General features: G+C 29.6%; 2 protein-coding genes across 11 annotated transcripts in view; one reads left to right on the top strand and one right to left on the bottom strand.

Moving 5' to 3' along the window:
• LOC132929312 (cardioacceleratory peptide receptor) overlaps window positions 1–22,460 on the top strand; it is a 207,399-nt gene extending 184,939 nt beyond the window's left edge. For 7 of the 9 annotated variants that reach the window (XM_060994579.1, XM_060994580.1, XM_060994581.1 and 4 more), the window contains 8 exons: window positions 1,598–1,919; window positions 9,506–9,641; window positions 11,746–11,849; window positions 14,300–14,558; window positions 17,401–17,592; window positions 18,062–18,157; window positions 19,092–19,272; window positions 21,266–22,460. In XM_060994579.1, coding sequence (XP_060850562.1) covers window positions 1,815–1,919; window positions 9,506–9,641; window positions 11,746–11,849; window positions 14,300–14,558; window positions 17,401–17,592; window positions 18,062–18,157; window positions 19,092–19,272; window positions 21,266–21,479 — 1,287 coding nt within the window. In that variant the 5' untranslated portion in view covers window positions 1,598–1,814 and the 3' untranslated portion in view covers window positions 21,480–22,460. The other 2 variants (XM_060994584.1, XM_060994585.1) reach the window with 2 other exon arrangements.
• On the bottom strand, window positions 22,032–25,074 carry LOC132929315 (cytochrome c oxidase assembly protein COX20, mitochondrial). Of its 2 annotated transcripts, XM_060994588.1 has the most exons (4): window positions 24,952–25,074; window positions 24,814–24,882; window positions 24,452–24,627; window positions 22,032–22,459 (listed from the first exon to the last, which is right to left on the bottom strand). In XM_060994588.1, the coding sequence occupies exons 2-4, from the start codon at window positions 24,844–24,846 to the stop codon at window positions 22,360–22,362; spliced, it is 309 nt and encodes a 102-aa protein (XP_060850571.1). In that variant the 5' UTR covers window positions 24,847–24,882; window positions 24,952–25,074; the 3' UTR covers window positions 22,032–22,359. The 2 variants fall into 2 exon arrangements, with proteins under 2 accessions (XP_060850571.1, XP_060850570.1); XM_060994587.1 differs by having other exon boundaries at window positions 24,814–25,028.

Below are 25,074 nucleotides of genomic sequence, written 5' to 3'. Positions count from 1 at the left end.
TCAAAATAAAAGCAATAAATATAAAATATTTAAAATTTAAATAGTATATAGGATACGTACACAGTACAATTATAATTTTATGTTATAAAGTTAGATAGTTTTTGACCATTATACATAAACATTTAAAATATTACTTCTTATAGAACATGGTTTCGTTTGGAAATAAAATATCACTCGATCGATCGAAATAGTATGTGATTGTTTAACGCGTATAATAATATTACATTTTTTTAGAGTACATACAATTATAGTTAGGTGATACCCACAACCTATACTCGATTCGCGACCGAACCGAAAACGGAACCAACAACAGACCGCGTACACACTACATGCAATGCATGTCATGCATACAATATTATTATGTAGGGTATTGTGCGCATAGTGTACGCGTGTAACGCTCCACATACGACGTAATATTGTTGGTCGGTATAATAGCGTGTACACACACACACACACACACACACACACACACACACGTACGTAATGCACATCATATATTATTTTATGCAGAAAAAAAGTCGACCCTTAGAACGTATGTCTTTTCGCCTCCGTCGCCGAAGCGCTGCCTCCGTACCTTGCCCGTGTATATTATTATATCGGCATCGCACTGTCCGCGAATACAATAAGACCTAACCTAATCCTACGACGTAGCATACATAGTAATATATATACACACACACGTGTATGTATACCTCGATATATGTGTATATAAATATAAGCATATAATAACTGTGTACCGTGTACCTATTACACGCGCCACTGCATCACAGCTATTACTGCAGTACGGTATATATATTATATTATATTCCACGGCTACGGCTCTCTTTGGCCGCCGCGCCCTTTCCTGTTACTCGGTAGATTTTCCATATATCTAAATATGTGTACATTATAATGTAGGTACCACTACGTTATTATAATAGTCTTCGCAGTTCGCGTAACGATATACGGAGACTTTATTTACTTGTATAAATGCGGCTCGAGCCGATAATATACTGTAACAAGGCGCGACTCGTGTCTCGTGCTATAATATAAATGTACAGTATTATTATTACGTACGCGTATAATATTATATTATATTATGTGTAAGTGTACATATTGCATATATATAATACGAAATATACGACGGTCGGGGGAAACGCAAGTGTTATCGTAACTGATAGGTGATTCTGATAATGAAAAACGGTTTCTACACTGCTGCAAGTTATGAATATACGATTACCTATACACAATATTCAACATTTCAACTTATCCATATAACTATATAATAATCTATATACAAAGTAAATCACCAAGCATGATCATCCCTCCCTTTCTATTCTTCATTAATGCAGTTATTCAAAATCTGATTTTCTGATATAGGTACATACTTAAGGACCATTCTTGGGATTTTTTGTACTATTTATTTCCAAGTAGTTTTGGGTTTGTTTAACATGCTTTACTAAGGTAAATAGATCTAGGATAATAGAGTTGGAAGAAATGAGAAATTTCAGTAATCGATATTATTTAATATCTATACACATCTATACCCTTCAGATGGATTTTTTCAATTGATTTGTAATTATTTATTCTAACTTTTGTTATTTTTTTTCTTTTATAGAAATGCATCAGTCGCTAGAATACAACGCGAGAAATGGCGAGTGGCGATCGGTTGATCCACAACGTGGGCAAACCAATAACCTGAGCCAATCGTCTTGGTAAACGACAGTGATGAGTAACGACACAACAGTGGCAATATAAAATACAGTTATCAGATATTTAGCAAAAAAAGTATATATATATATTAATACCTAAATCGAGACTTGTATTAACTTGACATGGAGACCATCACTGTTGCCGAAGAAGAACTGACAACTATGAAGTACGTCAATGCGACGCCCGAGTTTACAGACGTAGAGATAAACTCGTTTTTTTTCTACGAAGTGAGTTGATACCGATTAAAATTAATTTTGTTATATTTTGACTTTAAATCACTAGAAATACAAATATATTATGTTAGAAAATACGTATACTGTACGTTATGATGTATAAATACTTAGGCCAAGCCTGAATAAAGAGGAGGGCGCGATTTCCGGGCCACAATATCGTGTATTAAAGAAAATACTTAGGTACCTAATACTTTTAATTCTTAATATGAATAAAAATATCTGTTTAAAAAAAAAATTAGATTTTAAAAATAAAACACTTGATGCTTATTATTAATTTCTTTGTTGCAATTTACTGTTATTTTCAGTGTGATTAGAGATGTATACGAGTATACGACATAATATGTTGAAAATTAAATTATAGAAATTGAATACTAAACACGAGTTATATACTTAATGTATTATAAAAATAAAAGTACAATTATAAATATTTTTTTTTTAAATTTCATTTTGGAGCCTAGAAAATCTTATTCAGGACTTGACCTAGACGCAAATAAAGAAATATCTTACCACATCCACCACATAAATATGACTATATCATATTATATGGTATATATACACTTATATAATATGTGTTATACTATTATTATGTATGTGGGCACGCTCTGTGGTGTCCCAACGCAGAAATATACTATATTGGTTCAAATCGACGGGAGCAGACACCGGCCGATTTATAACACAGTAAATCCTCATGAGATGCCATTTATATTATATATTTGTATTATAGGTATATAATAATATAAGATAAACATTAGAGTTTGTGTCGGATTATATATTTATATATATTAAGAATTAATGAACAAACGGATAGCGCGTACGACATTTACGTTAAAACAATATAGAACTTTACTCTCCAGAGCGTCTTTACAAGTAGTGCACCTAGTTATATATATATATATATCCAATAATATGTTATACCTTTCGTACATGGCCATGTCCTAAACGCCGCTAAAGCTCCATTCGATAAATTATTATAATAAAAATACTACGACGGCAACTGAGCAATCCGTAGATATATATGTATAATACCGCCTTGTTCAATGCCTATATGCGTATAATATATTATACTACTGCTGCTACTGCTCTTCCTGACACGCACACGCATGTACTGCGATATTATACGAGTCCCGAGAGACTGGGAACCGATAAATTTCTATAGTTTCGATTTCGTTTTCTGATTTTTAAATTTTTCGATTTCTATCTTAATTTTTCTACACCGGGGGAAGGATTGGAATTTCAATTTTGATTTTGTATACCCATATCTAACTACTGGTTTTCGTTTTTTTTTTTCCGGTAGTATTTTCAGTTTTGATTACTAATTTTTGTTTTTTACGCGGACCAGTTTTCATTTTTTCTATAGGTGCCTGTTTTTATTTTCAAGGATATCGGTTTCTAGTCCTGCGTAATTCGATTCTCTGCTAGTCCTGCCGGCACTTTGAACAATAGCTCGTACAGTCTATATTATATGATAATACACAATGTCCTTGAACGTAAATAGTCACTTTTCACGTGGATAGGTTTTTCCTTCGCTATATATCCAACCCGTCAAAATAAAGATCACACACTTAACGGTCTTTACAAGTTATTATTATAATTTACTAATAGGTAATTATACCTCCGATCACTCGAAATGCTTCCGCAACTGCCGAGCAGGCACGGCGCCAAGCGGGGGGGTCAAGGGGGTTGGATCTATGTATGGATATACATATCCTACGTCTTATCGCAGTGTTTTTGTCAATCTCGCGATAAAACTATTATAGGTAACGTTTGTCAATTTTTTGCAGTAAAATACGATTGAACACGCGATCCTTATCAGACCAACATAATTAATATTACGTTTGAGTACGCTTCTTTTTTTCTACCAACGTTGCCAAATTCTATAATTTTGATAAAACAATAAAGGATTTATATTATTAATGTATAAGTTACAGTCCAGGTGTAAGGGTATTTTCAATATAATAACACAATACTCTAAATATTCCATTTTATATACATAAATATTGCATTTATACTATATATATGCTCTATTCATACATAATAGTTAATACTTAATACCTACTTACCTATTATATTTCGTAATATTTTTTATACAACGTTTTAATAAATTTCAATATGTTAGTTATGAGTTTATAATTTACATAATATAAAACTCTCTTAACTCCACGTACAAATAAGTATTCAGTAATATCATTATTTTCATAAAAAAATAAAATAAAATAATTTAGTTACCAAGTTATTAACTACTGAAACTGTGACATAGCTAGTCACACAACCAATCGAATAACAGCCGAACTTTGATTATAGGAAAATCAGAAATATAAATAAAAACAATTTATTTTTAAATTTATAAAATTCTTTTAAGTTCCGTATCAGAATTTTTATTTTTAGATTTCTTGTAAAAATTATTTTAATACTGTTTATCTTAATAGTTCGTACGTTATAATAACAAAATAAATTATGCCAAAAATAGTGTGCCACGCAAATTTAATATTAATTTTAATAATAGTTTTGCACGTATTATATTAGCCACGGGTATGACCACTGTCAATGTATTATTTACTTTAGGCGTTGAAGAGTATTCGTCGTGCCTAAAAATAATAATATTACCTTGCAAAAAATTGTCGAAATATATTCAGACGGAAATCACGATTCGCGAGCGTGTATGACAGTTGGACGACGTCATCGCCGTGCGCTTCTCTTGCCTCTGCCGCGACTAGGCATATACATCGCCCGCACGTTCGCACGTGCGAACCACCGCAGAATACAATTAGCGAGTCTCGGACGATCGCCAAATATCATACAATTAATAATTAATAATAAATACAAGTAAAACGATAACATTATTTTGTATCGGTGTATAATATCGCCGTATACGGGATTCGCATATTATATATATTATTATAATAATAAATCGTATGTGACGATGATATTTTAATGGCATTTGGCACGTACAACGGTAATTCATTAATAATAATTATAATTACGTTTTCGAAATATCGTCGAAATATAATAGCGTAGGTATTGTTTTTGCGGTGACCGATTATAATACAATGGAAATATCGCAGTAGACCCGACATATTATAGGCATAAGAAATAATTCATTCGCGACGACGAATTGTTTTCTAATACAAAATATAATAAAAAGCGGAATGGCGAGTCAGAATACTTACGCGTGTAGGAGACTCCGAGTATCGCGTACATCTGCTCAGCCGTATTTATTATCGCGTTATTATAATACAGTAGTTTATTCGATAGATTACGATTCAAAGAGAGTATTCATCACTCATTTTACATTTAGAGGTACATATGCAATGGATTATCGTTGACGGCGTTTTCGCCTGACATCCAACCGCCTTATACGTATTATATTATATACATAAAAAAAATGTTGTTTAACGTTATTTTTTATAAAGCGATATTTCCTATTCGCGTATCGCATGTGAGCTTTCCGCTTACCGCAGATTGAGACGATTCACACGATATGCCAGCTGTAAACTGTATTCAGGTGATTGATCAGCTAGGTCTTTTGCACCACTAGAAGAGATATTAAAAAGTTGCGAATGAACGAGTCGCGTATACAAAACTTGAGGTTCTCAAGTGTTAATAAACCGTCTAAATTTAACTGTACACAACAATATATGGGGGCGAAATTTCGACTAACTTACTATATTTTTCATAAAGATATATCACACATTATTACGTACAATATAATATTACATTATTATTCATATATATATATATATATATTAGAAAAGTGTATATTTTATCTATATCCCGAAATATTAACGTCTTTTCGTAATGACTTTACAGTCTGTAAAGTCTAGTGAATTATGAGTAGTCGAATAAAAAATAATTTTTAAAAATATATCACTGCATAATATAATAATGCTATATAGAAATTCAGAATAGATAAAATATGGAATATAATACGATTTCACCCGCGCATAACTACGACATTAAATTATACTGTTATTATAGATAATTAAATCCAGCTATTAGCCGAGATGAAATGGTCTTAACTCTCGTCAGGGCGGCGTAATGGGATTCATGAGATTTTCTGTAGATACAAAACGCTCTACATTTTACTACTACCACAGCAAAAATCACCGTGCAAAAACCAATAATAATAAAAATAATATAGCTATGTATTTATATATATATATATATATTTGACTATAATAATACAGTATATGATATAGAGGAACTGCGTATTTATTTAAAGTTAAAACAGTAAAATGCTAATAAATTTAAAAAAAAATGTATTCGTTCAATACCATTGGTAGATTTTATGTATGTCATAAGTATTTTACTTCAGACATAACAAAATTAAATAAAAATTTTTATTTCCACGAGGTCTAATATTGTGTGCAATGCGATCAAATTACAATACATTCTGTGCGATACGAAAAAAAAATTGTATAATAAATTAATGACCTGCAAATTATTATGAAATGTTATGTATTAAGTTATTATTATTATTACTGATTATAAAATTTTGATCCGAAGCTGGAAAGCCTCAACAACTCATTTAGACGTTTTAGTCCATGTATTTCCGTTTAAAAACGTAAAGTATTAACGGTGTGTTAACCGACAACACGTGAGTGAAAAAATAAAATATTACAAAACTTTGTAATAGAATTTCATGGCGTTTGCCATAAAAATAAACACTACTGTACACACGCACATTTATCGTACTTTAATTAATGCAGTATCTTCACTGCCTCCGTCGCCGTAACGATATGTAATCGTACATTGGACGAGCTGTGCGAGCGATCGTCGTATGCCGGAGGTCGTTCCGCCTGTCATCGTCGAGCCGGCCGCGTGAGAATGTGTATCTTGTACCTACCTATATCGTTCCACGAATAAGCTCATTATTATTATACAGCCAAGAATAGTAAACGTGAATTGTTAAAAACTATTATACAGGGTGATTCACCGAGCATGATAAACCCCTTTATTATTTGATAATAATTTATTCAAATTCTGATTTTTAAATATATTATTTAAAGACCATATTATATTCAAATACTTGAGATTTACTGCTAAAAGATTCTTATAGTGATCTCCTGGTTATCAAGTTAAAATCCCTCCCTTTTTTATTGTAACATTTTTTTTAAATGTTAATGTACCTAATTCAAAAGTCCAACGAGTATTTTTCCGATTATTAAAATATTTGTATAAAGAGCATTGGTCCTTAAAAATAGTCTAACAAATATATAAAATATATATAATATTGGATCTATAGTATTGTTTTATTATATTTAGGCCATCATTATAAATTATAAATATTGGTAGATTAATATACCTAATTATTAACACATTAAAATCACCAAACCCCTATCAAATCTTTCAAACCCATTATCATGGACCAATTATCTTTAGTGCGCGAGTCAAAAACTCAAAAACTATTAGTTCAAATATTGATTTTTATAAGTCAACATTTTCAAAAAATTATCCATTAAATAATTTATAGTTAAAAGTGGTTTTATTATTTAAAAAACAGAAGTTTGTATATCTACAGGACACTCCTTAAGTATTACATAAAGTCTCAATAATTTGAAAATATGGTCTTAAAGTATATTGAAATTTTTAAAAATCAGAATTTCCATAACTGCGTCATTGAAGAAGAAAAATAGGATGCGCATGCTTGATGGATCATACTGTATAGTATGCGCTGTGCTGCTATTGCGACTGTAACGCGGTCAATGTCGCGAACTGTATTTGTATAAAGTATACATAAAAAAAAAACCAATAGAAAGGAGTGCGATTTGCACACATGTGTGTGTGTGTGTGATGTGATAGTCGTTTAAAACGCGTAAAGCAAGAAGAAGAAGAAGAAGAAGAAGAAAATACGCGTGTATGTGAGAAATAATAATAATAGTAATCATTAAAAACGGCACAAAGTCGTACGTGACGCGGAAACCAAAACCGCGGACTCAGTGGTATAACCGGCTTAAAACGGAAGACGACTACGCGAAAAACTTACTAGAAGCAAAAAAAAAATAAAATAAAATAAAACAATACAATATATTACGCGCGTATATTTGTGTGCGTATGTATGTGTATGTTTGCGCGCGCGCTCACGATATAAATTTGTCTTGTCACAACGAGGCGGGGAAATGTCGTCGTCGTTAATAGTGTTTGCACGAACGGACTATTTAGTGCAGCGCCAGAGTCGTGTGTTAATAGCAGTGTATAATGTTATAATTATTATAATAATATATACGTCAGGTCGTCGAACGTATAAGAATCGTACGCTGTCGTTATGGGGCGGCGAGGTGTTTCGAAGCAGCACAGATAATACATTATAATAATATAGATCGATGATAATTATTATAGGTACAAACACGTTGTGTATCATATACGCGTACAATATAATAATAATATACACATATATCATCATTGTGATGGCTTGTATATCATTTATACGAATCATTGATGTTATAATATTTATAAAATAAAAAAAAAAATGTAAGATCTGCGACGATATGCGAACTGAAAACAACTGCACGTATAATCACTTCGGTATCATATGATACTATAAAAATTTCGAGCGTATAGGTTAAAGTTCACTTAAATTGTGTTTTTAAAGTGACGTGCGTCTAGCAACGCGTGTAAGTACGAAAACGCATAATACCTACAGGCGACCCGTGTATTCGTGTTATATAATATTATTATATGTTTATATAAAATATGATGGTGATTATTGATTACAATGTTAAAGCTGTTGTGCTGACATGTAATTTGCGTGTTTGGAGACTTGAGCGTTATACCAATATACTTCACATTTAAAAATATTTCTCTTAAATGTATTTTTTTTAACGCATATTTCAATATTCGACTTATATTTTCAAGGATTAGTTATTTACATTCTTGTTTTCTGTAACGATGAATATAAACATCGATAAAATATTATATGTTTTTGATCGCTATAAAATACATAAAATGATACTTTAAAGGGGAATTCGATGAAATAAAATTTCATGTATGTATAAATAAAGACAGGTACCTATGGTTGGTATATTTAATGGTATGCACGTAAATATAATTCAGAGCTTTGCATCAGGAATAACCCAAACCCATAACACGCCTGAAATCAAACATTTGACATCCATAAAACCCAAATGATTTTTTTTCCATAACAAAAAAATTAATTAAATCCCGAGTGTCGTATTTTATTTAACAAATTTCACGTGAATATTAATTTGATTTCGTATGTAGTTATTTATAAATAAATTAAATGTATCAATTATTAACAAATATACTGTTATATATTCACGCCTTGTATTGATGTATCTGTGATCACTCCGTAAAATTGTATTTTGTTTTTGTTAATTTAAATGTATTAAAAAGTTTGTTATTAAAAATGAACAACATTAGTGTAGCTAAATAGCCTATTCAGAACGCCGCGTGATCAGAACTTAATTATCATTGCTACTATGAACATACAATATATTATTAAAAAATAAAAACTGCTATTATTATTTTGATCAACGGTTAGTTACCGTCTTAAAAAATATATTATTATATACAGTAGTGCATGTACTAATTATTGTGATTTTGTTTCTTATTATTTTTCGCAGACCATACAGTTCACAGTCTTGTGGATATTGTTCTTGTCGATCGTGCTAGGCAACGGAGCCGTACTGGTAGCCCTGTCGTTCAATAAAGCCCGCAAAAACCGAATGAACTTTTTTATCATGCACCTGGCACTGGCTGGCAAGTATAATTTTTTTCACGTTTTTATATGACACGTACATAATTTGGTATAGTTATTATATATATATTTTTTAATGTGATCATCTATTGTAAAATAACAATATATACAAATGCACATTATAATAATATATTATATAGCATAATACATTTCAAAGCATCTATTTTTTTTTATCGAAAAATCTCGCAAATTCTTAAAAACTGGTACCTATATATAGGTGGACATTTGATTGAATTTTTAGGGGGGCTATAATAATCCAAAGTAAAGTGATCCCGCACCCCTTTTTTTATAAACAAGTGTAACATTATTACCTTCGATTTTTGTGGGTCTATTGAAATACTTGGAGGCTAAGCCCCATAAGTCCTCTCTGATGTCCGCCTATGTAACCTATAATATAGAATTACAAATTAATTATTTTAATAATACGCAACACTACGCTTTACTCTTTAATCTTTGTTTTAAAAAGTATTGATTTTTTTTTTACATTTCCTTCTTGGAAAATATAAAATTATACTGTACACTATTCATGTAATTTTAACCCTTACCTTTTTTTATACTCATATTTGTTGGTAAAACAACCATCTATTTAATACTAAATACATGGAACCAATATTTGTTTATTTCATTACCTAAAGCATAACATAATTTATGAAAATGTTAATCTATTAAATATAATAATATGCTGAGTAGTTGAGTGAATAGTTTTATTTTACTAATAATTTTCCACTACCTATTATAGATTAGGTAATTAAAAATATTGCCATTAGACAGTTTAAATGCTTTATAGAAGTTACATGACAAACATATCAAGTGATAAAAAAAATATACTGGCAATATAAATAGTATTTATGTAGGTCTTCGTTTTGCGAAAAAATGTCTTTATAATAATATTTTTAATGACAATACGAGTGTTCGCTGTCAAATAAACATCACTGTGTACCGTATTACAATCGATGTACTGCCGTATTCAAATTGCTAAGATTCGTCAGCCGCCGTTTCGACAGCGCGAGAAGTGCTTAAACACGTAATATTATGTTGTATGTTTGCACAGGTACCAGCTAGATATATTATGGTAGATATACCTACGTAATTTAAAAACACCGCGAAGAGTGAGTTATAAACGAATAGGAAATTATACATTTTGCATGTGTGTTCGATTTATTATTACATTATGCGGCGGCGTCGTGTCGTTGGCGCATATTATAGGTATACCCACACATAAACCAAAGTCTAAACGAGCCGTGCCACCTTCTATGATATAATAAATTACACTGTATCCATACATACCTATACCCATCCTCGTCCGACAACCGCGAGTAATATACACGTATAGAGGTACTTGCAATGTATTATATATACATAGATACTTGCACTACCGGCCATAATATAATAATAATGTACCTGTATATTATCGCCGTATTGCCGATACGCATGAAATATTGTTATACACGCTTGCGACTAGACGTGCCACGATCTACGACGATGACGATTTTAATTTTTAACGCGTGTTATACTCGACCGGTCGTCATTATCGTCATTATTATTACTGTATCGTTATTAATTCTCGGCGTGCAGGTAATCAAAAATAATTTCTTCGCCGAAACTCGATTTGGTTTAAGTATACCTACCTACACGTAAAACAATATATATTTATGATAGTTTCGAATAGAGAATACAATTCGCACGTTTAGAGGTACCTATATGCACACGCGTATAAATCAATGCATATAAATTGTAATATACACGGTATGGAAACTATTAGCAAAACCCATCGCGACCCTGCCGATTTACAATATTTGTAAACGATTATTTTATAAATAATGCATGTTATAATATTATTTAAAAATTACCTCAAACTGATTTGGCGCGCGTAATAAGCCACATATTATTTACTAAATTCTGAACGTGTATATCGGGAACCAATTTCTCTAAATCTTTTCATATTATGTGTTTGAATGAGAACACTGTCTAGATGAAATGTATGACACCGTTCAAACGCAAATGCAAAATGTTTGAAACTCTTTTCTATTCCGTTTGTGACGGAAATTTAAAAGAATTTACGATATCATAATGAATAATAACATAAAATAATGTGTTTCTGAATAGACTTATTGGTGGGACTGGTGAGCGTGATGATTGACATGATATGGAGAACAACCGTCACTTGGTCAGCTGGTCCGATTGCTTGCAAAGTCGTCAAGTACTTACAGGTAACGTATTTACGCAATTATAGTACATCTTACATTAATAAATATACCAATAATTGAGACCATTAAATTGAGTCGTCCAACAAAAGAAGTTTTAGAAATACTGTATTATAATACATATCTATTATATCTGCAACCTGCATAGGAATTGAAGACTTTAACGCCCCACAGAGTGCGTACGTTCGTGTCATATAATATATTGTATATTAACTATTATTTTTATATTTATTTATTACATACGTATTATAATATGGTTTTCAACAAAACTACGATAAATGATCATGCACACGTGATTAAGTGTATTATATAGCTAACAGAAATCCACGATTATTGTCACCACCGTTCGCACAACTTTAATTATAATTGCAATTATACCGATTGCGCTTACGTAGGTACATATTGTTTACTACTACTATAGAAATGCAGTTGTGCCTCGATATAGTTTTAAATTATAAATTATTTGTAAATTATTATCATTGTTTCCATAACTTGTAGCTCATCTAACTACATATTCATTTAAGGTTGTGCTAACTATATATTCTATTTATTAACGCGTTACTTTTTAATTTTTATCGTATATACTATATTGTAACATAAAATTATTGATTAAAAAATGAATTTCCAATTCCAATAGGTACAACATGGTTACTTAAAAGTTCATATTGGTAAATAAATAAACTGTCAATTTTGTATAATATCTTAAGGTTTTTATTTTTATAATTTTTTTTTTTTGTTTCTTAAAAAAAATATTTAATTATGTTTTGTGTATGATAAAAATTTAAATGTGTTTACGTTATTTTGAGGTACTGACTGTAAAGTTTTCCATTTTATGTCTCACAAATTGTTTAGTCATAACTTGTAACTTATTAACTTTTCATTAATGACTAAAATTTAAGTTACTTTTATTTTTAGAAACTTTAAACTTATTTTTGCGGTCTACGATACAATAAAATAAATACTAACAAAGTAGATGTATATTTATGTATATTATTTTTAATCTAAAACGTAGATTATTAAAATTTCAATTTCAAAATAATTTTCCAATCCTAACCAATAATCAAACACTGCAGTAAATATTTACTACACTGAAACATATTTTATTACAGCTATATAGAGTAACACTATTGATCCATGCTAATATAGCCGATATGTACCCATAATTACATTCCCAATACAACAGAGATGTAATTATACCTCGCTCGCAATCAGCTCCGCCACAGAGTACAGGTATAAGTGATTTCCCACGGTATTGATCTTTCATAAATCGCGAACAACTGCGTCTAGAGCAATGGACAAGGGGAGAAAAAAACAAATTAAATAAACACGTATATAAATAATATACTAAATATGTATATGTAAACGACCTCGTGTTCGTCAGTGTAAATATAATTTATAACATTATAACTTATGGATATTCTTATCATCGGCTAAATAAACAATTATATTATTACATGTTCAGATACGTGCAGTTATACAGTGATGTGCCGCGTTTCCCCTTTTTTCTGTGTTAGTTTAATTTTAAAACATTATAAATTTATAACATTCCTCGACCTGCTCTGTATACATAGTAATTTATATCGTTGTGTAAGTAAATATTGTTGATTACTGTTTGCATAATGTACTCACAATTTATGATTCGACTTTTTACATGTATAACAGTGTGTGTTTAGGGGGGAGGGGGAGGCAATAGGCTAGATATAGATCTCAAAGCAGAACCACCAAAAGTATTTACTTCAATGCTGTATTCACACACGAAGTCAATTGCTTTTCATATTCTTCCGTATTTGGTAGAAGCACTAGAAGCAATTATGGTAAACATTTTTGATTTTAAGTGAATAAGTGATTATACTTTATAATAGAAAGTTTATAATATTTTATTAAGTAACAGATAGTTAGAATAAATAAATAAAATTATATATTATTGGCTTTTGCATTGTAAAAAAAAGATAAAAATAAAACGGAAATTAAATAGTCCAAAGATGATATCGATTTGATTGTAGAAACGTACTATAATAATATTATAAAGAATCATGTTTATTCTAATATACTTATAATATTAGTTATGTATGTTAAAGTATAATTAAATTTACTTACATACCTTTCTTACTTACTTATATTATATTTATTATATTCTACCATTCTACATAGCTACGTAAAATACAAATTTAAAGATATTTGTATTCATAACCAATTGTAAGGGATAATTTATGTAAAATACCGCATATATAATATTTATTATTTATTTATTTATTATTATTATTATTATTATTATATATACTTACATGAATAGTAAACGGGTTGAATAGGTATAATTTATATGCGGTGAGGATAAACATACTCCGCAAAACATTCGACGGGACGTTCTTACTTCTAACCGTCAGATAACCACGACCGACACGACCGCAGCTACTTGTTTAGAAAGCGAAATAATATGTTCTAAATGTGTATTTCAGGTGGTCGTCACGTATTCGTCTACATACGTACTGGTCGCACTCAGCATCGATAGATACGACGCCATCACGCACCCAATGAACTTTTCCAGTAGCTGTAAGCAGAGAAAAAGAACAAAACAGAATTTTTTTAATAAAAAACTATTTTATTTTCACACATTTTCAGGGCGTCGGGCCAGAGCATTGATCGGATGCGCTTGGATTTTGAGTTTCGTTTTCGCCGTGCCCAGTGTATTTATTAATGAAGAGAAAATAATAGAAGGTATACGATCTTAAATATAATGTTCTTTATTTCTACAAAAATTATCATTTATTAATCTATGTCTGCATATAAAAACTAAATATATATAATAATGTTTATTAATTTGCCATAAAAAAACAATAGCAGATTAGGTAAGGTATTTTCCTGGAAGAAAATTCTTATAAGAAGGATAATGATGAATCAAGTATTGGATCAATTAAATATCTTATATAAAACCAAGTATCTCACTTATATCCTTCATCAACCAGACTGGTTTAAAAATTTAATTTATTTGTAATATTATTTTTGTTGTTAATATTGTTTTCTATGTAATATTTATAATCATAACTGTCGAAGCTAATTGTTTACAAAGTTTCTTTTAATAAAAAAAAAAAAAAAAAAAAAAAAAACCAAGTATCCGCATTTTTAGATTGTTTTGTATATTTTAAATATACTTTCAAGTTTGTAAAATAATGATTATTTAATAAACCACAATGCAAAAGTAATTAAATAGGTAGTTAATTATTAAAATTATTTTAATCGATTTTCCTCAATATAATGGTTTTTAAGTGGTCGAGGGGAAGTGTGAATGGCACTTTTCCTACGTATTTTTATATTATTTAAATGTACAAATCAATAATCATACTGTAAAGTACAAAGTTTTATAAAAAACAAAATTGATGCTGATGTAAGCATGCGTAAATACCGAGTTTAGATTAGTTTAGGTAGATAACGGCATTTTAATTAAAATTAAGTTATAGATTTGTATAACAATAAAATATAAATAGTTATTATAGTTAAACACGGTATGTAGCTCGAATTGAGAGTAGGTATAACTATTATCATATAAACGAGGAAAACTGACCGTATCGTCCCTTTGTTGCATAATATATATATATATTACATGTATTGCATACGATTATTGTGAACAAAACAATTTGTCGAAAGCTCTAATAACGTGATTTAACACAAAGAACGATTCGGCGTATATTCAAATTGATCGCCCTCCAATCATGGTATATTATATTTATTTTAGTCCCTCGACCCTCGGAGCAATATTTTTAAATACGATTCCGATAAATGATAAAATGATCCGTAGAGAGTGCCGATTGTCAAAAATGATGACTCATAATTCATATACCTATTATAGTTCCTATCAGTAGCTTTCTAAAACACTCAAAACGAAAACTTAAATATGTATTTTTATTTTCACGTTTTTAAAAATCTTAAATAGATTCCGATTTTATAGAACTACTAATACATTGAAGTAAATATTTTAAAAGTCAAATTAACCATCACGAATTTAAAAATATGATCTTTAAGTGTACTTAAAATTACAAAAATGAGATTTGGAATAATTGCGTTATTGAAAAAAAAATATGGTGTAAGCGTGCTTGATGAAGACAAGTGTATAGTATAGGTATATTTATATACCATCTCGTTATGCGTTAGATACCGAATAAATGGTATATGCATAATACACATTACACAATATATAATATACTATACTGATTATTTTATTACTGAATTCATTCGATTCGTTGAAAAAACTATTCGTATAAACACAGTCGCCTCGGCGTCATCTATTCTGGTAAGTTATTTCTACCATCCAGCACGATTAGATCTTGCGAAAAACAAAATAATATCACGAATCGTATAATCGTTTACGGTTCGCGAACGCATAATGGCTTAGTTTTTCATTTGTACTTTTAATTTCAAGAACGCTTCGAATCGCCCCTCGACCACCCCTCTCCCCAAACGTCATATAGTCGTGTTACTTTAATAATCATATTATTATCGTGTATATAACGCTGCAACGAGTGGTTTCAATATCTTTTCATACATACACATAATAATAATATCATCGTCCAATGGAATAGACAATTCGACTAAACCACTAAACTATATACACTACACGCTAACGTCAGAGTGGAATTTTAAATCGTACCTCCTCGTAGTTTGTATATGATGTCCGCTTACGACGCCACACATAATTGTTGTGAAAACTGACGATTGTTAACTTTTACCAGTTAACAAAATAAAACAGACAAAAAAAGCGTTCAAATATATTATTTTGTTACTTTATTGTGTTATATCCTAGTCTCTTCGTATTTGTCCATAGACCAGACATACCAAGTAGTACTAAGTACTACTATACAGTATACACACTATACTGTTGTACTATAAAATTTTAAACTATCGTACATAATATTAGAATACTTAATGAAAATTGGTAAATTAAATTTTTAAATATTTACGTATATTAGAAGAATTAACTCTATATCTATTACTGAAATTATTTCAAAAATGTTGACTAGAAAATAAAAGTAATAAAAGCCCCTTGTGTTGTATAATAAATACTTTTTGTTATTACTTAAAATACGAGTAATACCGATGATGAGTTTATAAAAATATATGATAAACACTTAATTAATCAAAATATACGATATTAAATTTAGAAATAATAACAAGATGGATATATTGTATTATGTGTTAAGTAAGTAGTAACAATAATATATTATAACAAAATATTATTGTCTTTCCTGTAACATTGTTCATTTGTTCATATATACCTAACTATGTATTAGTTGGGAACATATTAAACTACTTAAGGTATAAGTTTATTGCTTTAAATACAACTGACAAATTATTTGAAATATGACTAAAAAAATCAAAATATAAGACAAAAAGGCCTTAATTTTTGAGGTGCACAAATCCTCATGGTATCCTCTCCTTTAGTATAGACTCTAATATATTATGAATCACCGTCTCGATAGTCTACTCCGCGAGTCGTCGTGTTATACTAATAATCTAATTCTCACAATTAAAAAGACTTTTAAACCATTTTTTCTTTCACCCGCAGGTCGTACTCAGTGTTGGATCGAAATGTCACCATGGCAATGGAAACTGTATTTAAGTATAGTGGCGACAACGGTGTTCGTCGTGCCGGCGATAGTCATCAGCGGATGTTACGCTATTATCGTGTACACAATTTGGTCCAAAAGCAAACTCCTGTCACCGGCCAAAAACAACACACTACAACGTGGAGCCAAAAGTGAATTATTATATTATAATTATGATATTATAGGTACCATTGATACATGTATATATTAATAATGTGATCGTCGTTGGCGGGGGCAAATAGAGATGTCACAAGAGAATTGTAATGAGGAGATGAACTATGGAAATTGGAATTCAGTACCTATATTTATCATATTCTAGAACTCAAAATCAAAATGTTTAAAAACCCTAATCTTTGTTTTGATTTATATATATAATACAATCATATTTTATTAAATGGAGTATGGACTGCGGAAAAAAATAAAATTTTAATTTTGCTTATCAATATTTTTTCTGGTATAAATTTAAAAATAACATTGATGTTATAATTTTTATATCATTGCACAATATCGATTATCTGTTTTCTGATACCTAATTAGATTTTTCTTGTTTTTTTTTTTCGATTTAAAATATCACTTACATGTTTACGATTTTAATTTTAAACGCGCCACTGTCATTTACAGAGCCCGAAGAACACGACATCAGAAGGTCTAGTTCACGGGGCATCATACCGAAAGCGAAAATCAAGACCGTAAAAATGACGTTCGTTATTGTATTTGGTTAGTACTACATTCTACTTATATATACATTATAGTATTATACGCCTATTATTATTATTATTATTATTATTCACCAACACGCGTATAGATAAATGCAATAGTTATAATGATACCTAATAAAAACAACCGGTGCGATACAAATAGAGTCCCACCATTTATAAGTATTTGTTAGTCAATCACTTTGTTCCTACTTTTTTTTTCAAAGTATTATACCCTATCGGTAGGCTATATTTATGTATTAATTAAGTTGATAGGTACTAACTTAGGATAAATATGTACTTAGTCATTGACACTTATATTTAAAAATAAAGGACAAGGGAGTCAAGAGTAGGGGCCGATATAATGGTCCATTTTGTTATCTAAAATTATGACAAGCGATCGTTTATTACACATTTTTTAATACGCAAATCATTAATTATTTTAAGTTCGTTATAAAAAAAATAGTTATAATTGTTCGTATCTTTACTAAAATCAACAATCGCTGTATATAATTACTTTAGTATAAACGATTCTCAAATAATTCAACTATGTTAATTTAAATTGTTTATTACCTACTTTAAATTTAAATTTATTTCATGTTTCATAAATATACGTATCATAATTTATTATTTCTGTCTAATTTATAAATAATTAATTTGAACAATAACTTTAAATTAATATTTATGTTTGTACCTACCTAGTCTAATATTACGCCATTTTTAAATCTCTAATAAGATCAGAACTTTTTATTTTTTTCTTACGTCTTGGAACCCCATTGCCGAGTTAATATTGTCTCTGAACCTCTATTAGGCTTGTTCTGGAATTGCCCGTTCGTATTACCAGTCATCGACTTTCAGCTAGTAAAATTAGTTTACGAATTATGTTCAAGGTGCAGGCAATTATCGTATATTATATAAAACGCGAATGGTTTTTCTTTTCGTTATCATTTTTTCAGTATTCATCCTGTGCTGGAGTCCGTACATAGTGTTTGACCTGCTACAAGTGTACGGCTACATACCAAAAACGCAATCGAGCGTGGCCCTCGCAACGTTCATACAAAGTCTGGCGCCGCTGAATTCCGCCGCTAACCCCATCATATACTGCTTGTTCTCCACTCACATTTGCAGATCTCTCAGGTATTAAACATAGTATACAAGTAATTTAAATACTTACGTCTTAACAACATCAACAATCATAATAATCTAGTACGTCAACAGTGCGCTATCCGTGGGGGGGCGTCAAATTGGTACTCACAACACCTACGATTAACCGATAAAATTCATAATTAAGTTATTAAAACTATTTTAACCCATTTTTTACAATAACATGCAACTTAAAACTACTAACAATATAGATACTAGGCACCTATATACGGCTTACCAATATATAAATGTATAATAATAATTGATAAACATAATACGTCGTATCTATACTTGTTTAGCATAAATATATTATATTGAGCATATACGCCAAATAAGCTGAAATGCTTTTGAACTCATAAGTAATGTATGGAAATAAAAATAGCGATGGCAAAGGATCCAATAATAATATTATATTAACTCGGGTTAACATCGTGCCAAAAGAAAAAGTTAGTTCTTTAAATTAATTATAGATATTGTATCCAGTGAAATACTGAATTCGTTGGTCATCTTTTACACGTTAGGTATCTACCTAACTACACGAATATGATAGTAGTTTTTAATGACATATTAATATAAAAATTAAATAAAAAATTAATTAAAAACCTAAGTAGGCAGGTGAGTGGTATTATTAAAATTAAAGTTAGTTTACATTTTTAAATCGTTATATTGATCAATAATTATTAATTTTACATAAACGATTTATCTATATACCTACGCACACTAAAATACAATACATCGCCTAAATATTTTATAAAACAGAAAAATACTATACAACTCGCATCAGTGTGGATATTTCTGCTCTACCTCTTCGTTTCAGGTTTATAAATATATATTATACACACAATAGCTGTACTTTTATTACCATTAGAAATACAATTCTGCTCCGTCTTATTTGAAAAATCCTAAATACATCACCAACGACGAGACTAATGCAGTAATGCGTAAGAGCAGTGTAAGTATTTGAATTGTGCACGAGATCGAGAAATCCGAAAACCCCATCATCGTTATTATCATATTATAGCTCCAATGTCTAGAAGAAATGATACGACCAAAATAAAAATCTAAATCTATTTATTAAATATACCTATATAACTATAATACACGATAAAATACAGTCTGATAAAAACGTTCTTCCGATATTATTGAATATAATCAATTTTATTATACGACGTATACCATAACATACTTAATGCATTATAAATGAATATGCTCATCATCCTTTTCACTACGTTTCATTTACTTACATAAATTTACTGCACACATTCAACGACGTCGATTCTTCGATCCACTTTTTGTGATTTGAAATTGGAACAATTCCGAATTTTCATTATTATAAATTGTCGCGTAAAAAAATACTGACATGTCTGCTTTTTAAATTTTCGACAATCGCATCACTACCACTTTGATTCTATTCGAGATCTTTAGTTACATGTATTCGTTGTTTTAACTTCAACGCAAACAATAGTTTTATTATTTTTAAATTGTTATAATTTATCTAACATTTAAAATCGAAAAAACTAAGAAGATAGCATGACGAATGACTTAGGTGTTACCCTATAGGCTATACGAGTTAAATAATCGATAGGCGAACTCACTACAATATTAAATAAAACAATATAAACCGCGTGTGAAAATTAGGAACGTTTCTGTCAGTGTGTTAAGCGCGTAAACAACAGTGACAATATGTCAATACGTCGCGTTACGCATATTCTCGAACGCGTTTTTATACTATCTGTGTGAATGGCTCTAGTGTTTTTTGTTTTGTCCGATTCTAACAAATAATTCATATTTTTTTTTCAAATATTAAACTATTTATAGATTTTTATATCATACATATAATACCTTGTAGGTATTATGCCACTTAAAAAAATAGAACCCTCTGTCGGTCTGCCCAGCAATACCATCACAGTGAACATTATAGACGCCGCCGCGCAACATCCTGTCATGACATCGCTACAACATTTTGCGTTTTTCAAAATATTTTCAGGCAAGTCCCGCCATTCAGATGGTTGTGGTGTTGCCGGAACGGAACACAAGAGCAACTGAGCTACACGGAAACACTAACATCGTCTAATCGACAGGTGAACACGTCTCTGCTGCGGAACGCCACCGTGCACGTGCACTCGGTGGTCAGGGCTCCCGTCTTGGACCGCATGGGCATATCGACGGAGAAAAACAGCTACGCCGATTCGCTGCTTTAAGACGGCCGGGACAGCACACTCCATGCACCCCACGCCGTATTACTATATTACTATTATTATTATTTTAATAATTAATAATATAATATTTATGAATATAAATATAATATATTATAAGAACATATTATTATTATTATTATTATTATTATTAATATTCAGCCCCCGTCCCTTTGTGTGAACGCGTTATTATTATAAGCTATACAACCATTATAATATAATATACATTTCTATAATTATTAAAACATTATTAAATTACTATTATTAAAATTACTATAACTACCTATTATTATTATTATTATTATTATTATTCTTAGGTAGGTACTATAAATATTAATTATAACTAAACGACCATAAACGTTAAGTTATATTCTGTCGACTGACTTCGCCCCTAAAAATACAATACTATTATGTGTACAAACCTTCGATATATAATATAATAATAATTATTATTGTGTATTCCTTATTGTTGCCTGAATTCCTATTCGTACTTACGTCTTTAACCAATATTATGTAAATACTTTTTGTTTTAAACCATCGTTAATAAAATACAATAGCTTAATAACCACTTAACATGTATTTGTCTATAACAATAACTGAACAAAAAACGATTTCTACATAATAATAACTAGGTATACAGTAAGCTCTGGTGTGTTGATGTCCAACCTTCTTTGATTACTATATACTGTCTATACTTGAAGTAAGTATCTACAGCAGCTGGCACACAACAGTACTTGCGAGGAACTGCTTTCCCTGATATTCTTATGTTAACACTTGAACAATTCAATTTTTAAACCAAACTAAACACACTTATGTACTGATGTATACAAATGGATATTAGTTGGTATCGACGAATATGATTTATTCGTAATTTGTTTAATGACGTTCAGTCTTTGATATCAGCACCACTCTTCTTAGCTTTGATAATACCCTTAAGTTCATTTAGTCTTTCTTCTGTATTATCATAGTTGTATCTGCACAAACCCCTGTCAACAGTTTTTCAATAAATATAATATATCTCAATATATAAATATAAAATAATAAAGCCAATAAAGGTAATAAACATTAGTTAATACATAATACATAATCTATTGCTACAATTTATTTTCTTTCAATAATATTATTATAAACTATTTTATGATGGCATTAAAGCCTTAATTTGAGTGAACAATAATGTTTAGTTTTCATTTATTTTGTAAAATGCTTCAATATGCACATTATTTAGTATCTACATATAATAAATAAGATGTTTTGTATTGTATAAATAAATATAGAAGATTTGTTATGAATCTCTTGACTTTTTATAGATTGAAAAATAGTGAAGTTTTTACAATATCCATCATTTGAAATAGTAAAAAAATCATTGGAAGCTCTACACATATACATAAAATGACTGTATGGTTTTTAATAAAATATGGATTACACATTTATATTTTTGCTAAGATTAATAATGATTTAGAGTGGTGCAATCTTTCAATTTTGATTATAATGTTTATATAAATAATAAATATTATGTTTAATCGATAGTGATGAAACAACTAAAATGCATAGTTACAAACAATAAGCTAATAAAAAAATTTATTTTAACATAAGTTCAATTTTAAATCACAATTAAATGGTTTAAAATTGACTCAATGTGACTCATATTATGAAACTTAATAATTATTGTCACTATACCTTTTCCATTTAATGTTCAAATATTCTATTTAAGTAGGTACCAATATATCATAATTATTTTATGATATTTATTAATAATAAGTCTTAAAATTATATAATATAACTAGTAATTACATTACTAAATTCCTATTTTTTCTCTATGTGACTGTTGTAAATAAAATACAATGAATCAGTTATAAATAAATTATAATAAAGAAAAATAATTTGTTTATTATTTTTTAGACATCCTTTAAGTTATGCATAAATATTAGAGGATGTCTCACCCGCATGTGTTGTCTCCGTTTTATACACATACAACATGGTAAATTTTCGTTCACCAGTTTCAATTAGTGTGCTTTTAGTTTTAATATTAGAGTAAATTCATCTATTATCAAACCTTTAGGCAAAAACATTATCTGTGTTCTCTCGTTGGTTTTTTACGATATTTTAATTTTTAAGTGAATTATGACCATTTTAAAATATTTAATAATTTCATACTCATAACTCACCTAAAAATTAAATGAACATAAAAACCAAAGAGAGAACACAGATAATGTTCTTGCCTAAAAGTTTGATAATAGGTGAATTCACTCTAATATTAAAACTAAAAGCACTCTATTGAAACTGGTGAACAAAAATTTACCATGTCGTACGTGTATAAGATGAAAACAACACATGCGGGTGAGACGTCCTTTTAAAGACATATTAAATAATGTATTGGCATTGCGTGTGAACTAACATCTAGTGGCAAGGCCTCTGGTAATAGCCAATGAGTATTGAGTAATAATTTAATATTAACTAGTATAATTACTACAATTAGTAAAAAAATTGATAGTAAAAACTTTTATCAGATTTGAAGTGGGTTATAAATGGTTTTAAATGATTATAATATTAAACTGGCTTCTGAAAATTTTTAAGTTAAGCACGTCACTGCTAATATTTCTGCTATAATTTTGGTGGTAATGAATGAATTTTACTAATAATTTTTTGCAAGTTAGTAGTTACTGCATAATATACTATATAGTATTATCCGTATTAATATTAAATAACTAAATAAACACTGACAATAATAAGAAAGAATAAAAATTAATAAGTGGAACTTATTAAATCCATATTTGAATAATTTGGTCCAATTAAAAAAAAAAATTAAATACTTAATTCAAACAATAAAAAGTATTGCAATACAAAGATAGATATTATTTAATGCATAAAAACTGACATACCCAAGTTACATAATATTAATTTAGTCATATATTTGACAAGCAATTAATATTAATACTCATATAACATATTAGTTACGGTATATTTGTAGGTATACTTACCAATAAACAGAAGATATCGTAACAAAAGAACCAAATCCGAAGTGTGTAGATCTTAATGTTCTACTTGTACACAAAAAATATCCAATTCCCATTGTAAATCCTCCTACTATACCATATAGGAAACTGTTACGAAAACATGGAATTTTTGAGACATCTTTACCCAAAAACATCAAAGGCTAAAAAAAAAAATGAATTTACGATTAATCTCTGACTAAGATATATAACATAGTAAGGTATATCTTAGTCTATACCACTAACCCTAAGTCTATCTGGCTTATAATAATATCATGAAGTATTAACTTCACATTTGTTTACTTATTGTAAGTTAACATACATCATAAATTAAAATGTTGCATTTTTACCTTGTGATCTTCATCACTCGAAATCGACGCCATTGATTATTGGAATTAATAATTTACAGTACTCTCAAACTGGAATTTTAATTTCTAAGTTTGTTATCTAAGTACCAAAGGCCAAAGTACAAACAAGTAGGTACTTACGCTATTTCACATTTGACATATTTTGCACCAACAGGCAGCAAAGTATAAGTATAACTTTTTTTTATATATTTTAATCGTGATAAACAAAATACTACCTGCGTGATAATACAATATCAAATCATA

This window comes from Rhopalosiphum padi, chromosome 4, assembly GCF_020882245.1.
Source record: "Rhopalosiphum padi isolate XX-2018 chromosome 4, ASM2088224v1, whole genome shotgun sequence".
NCBI classification, from domain to species: domain Eukaryota; kingdom Metazoa; phylum Arthropoda; class Insecta; order Hemiptera; family Aphididae; genus Rhopalosiphum; species Rhopalosiphum padi.
The sequence above is the reverse complement of the archived record's forward strand: the minus strand, read 5'-3'. Positions and strand labels throughout refer to the sequence as shown.